Source organism: Canis lupus, chromosome 31 (assembly GCF_011100685.1).
Source record: "Canis lupus familiaris isolate Mischka breed German Shepherd chromosome 31, alternate assembly UU_Cfam_GSD_1.0, whole genome shotgun sequence".
Lineage (NCBI taxonomy): Eukaryota > Metazoa > Chordata > Mammalia > Carnivora > Canidae > Canis > Canis lupus.
The window spans coordinates 26,239,088-26,240,348 of record NC_049252.1 but is presented as its reverse complement, the minus strand read 5'-3'; the positions used below and the strand labels follow the sequence as shown (position 1 = coordinate 26,240,348).

The 1,261-nt window shown below is 44.1% G+C and overlaps 1 protein-coding gene across 1 annotated transcript; it reads left to right on the top strand.

The window, feature by feature from the left end:
* Nucleotides 1-502: 502 nt before the first annotated feature.
* LOC102151849 (keratin-associated protein 6-2) lies at nucleotides 503-967 on the top strand. Its single transcript, XM_038581732.1, has one exon. The coding sequence runs from the start codon at nucleotides 503-505 to the stop codon at nucleotides 965-967; it is 465 nt and encodes a 154-aa protein (XP_038437660.1).
* Nucleotides 968-1,261: the final 294 nt, after the last annotated feature.

Sequence of the window (1,261 nt, the reverse complement as noted above, 5' to 3'; positions counted from 1 at the left end):
ATAGAAAAAACTAAAATATAAGGAAAGGACAAAAAAGACACCAAGATGCTATGATAATGATTATGATGATGAGGGTGACGATGATGAAGAGGATATTAATAGTAGGGAGTAGAACTTTGTGTTTAGTGGATGAAAGAACAAAATACAAACATATTTATAGGTCAAACATATTTTGGTGATGTGATATGTAATGGTCATGAAACACAATTATGGAAGCTCAAATTATGGTCCTGTATGCTTGGGTGCTTAGAAAATGTATCTTTATTTGGTCTTAAGGCCTTAGAAAATTCCTAGATTAGCAAGTAAATTAGGACATCCTAATAAAATTGTGGTACACAGAATGAGCTAATTTTAGGCAAATAGTTGTAAAATGAGGGAACAGAGATCATGTGAGGTATGATCCATCCACCCCTGGAAGTATATAAAAGGTCCTGGAAGAGGAGAAGATATCCAGACTTCAGAAATCTCCTACACCTCAACTGAAACCTCACCTCCCAACACCATGTGTTGTAACTACTACGGAAACTCCTGCGGTGGCTGTGGCTATGGCTGTGGCTATGGCTCCCACTATGGCTGTGGCTATGGCTCTGGCTGTGGCTCTGGTTGTGGATATGGCTGTGGCTCTGGCTGTGGCTATGGCTCTAGCTGTGGCTATGGCTGTGGCTATGGCTCCCGCTATGGCTGTGGCTATGGCTCTGGCTGTGGCTCTGGTTGTGGATATGGCTGTGGCTCTGGCTGTGGCTATGGCTCTAGCTGTGGCTATGGCTGTGGCTATGGCTCCCGCTATGGCTGTGGCTATGGCTCTAGCTGTGGCTATGGCTGTGGCTCTGGCTCTGGCTATGGCTCTGGCTGTGGATACAGCTGTGGCTATGGCTCTGGCTGTGGCTATGGCTGTGGCTATGGCTCTGGCTGTGGATACAGCTCCCGCTATGGCTGTGGCTATGGCTCTGGATGCTGTGGCTACTAAACATTTTGCTACAGAAGATGATATTCCTCTTGCTGCTAATCATCACTGCAGCTAATACTGTACCTTTGAAATGATCACTGCAAGCACAAGTCCAGTTGATATCTCCCTACCCATGAACTTCATAGCAAAGTAAAGAATTATTATTGTCTGTCAGGGACCTGCCTTAACTTCAAAGAAACTCTTTGCCGTTGATGGAGAATGAGCAGTTTCATCACACCACTGAAGACAGAAGATCTTACTCTGATCATTTTTCAAATGTAAATTCTTCTATTTTTTTTCTCTGTCTCTGTTCTG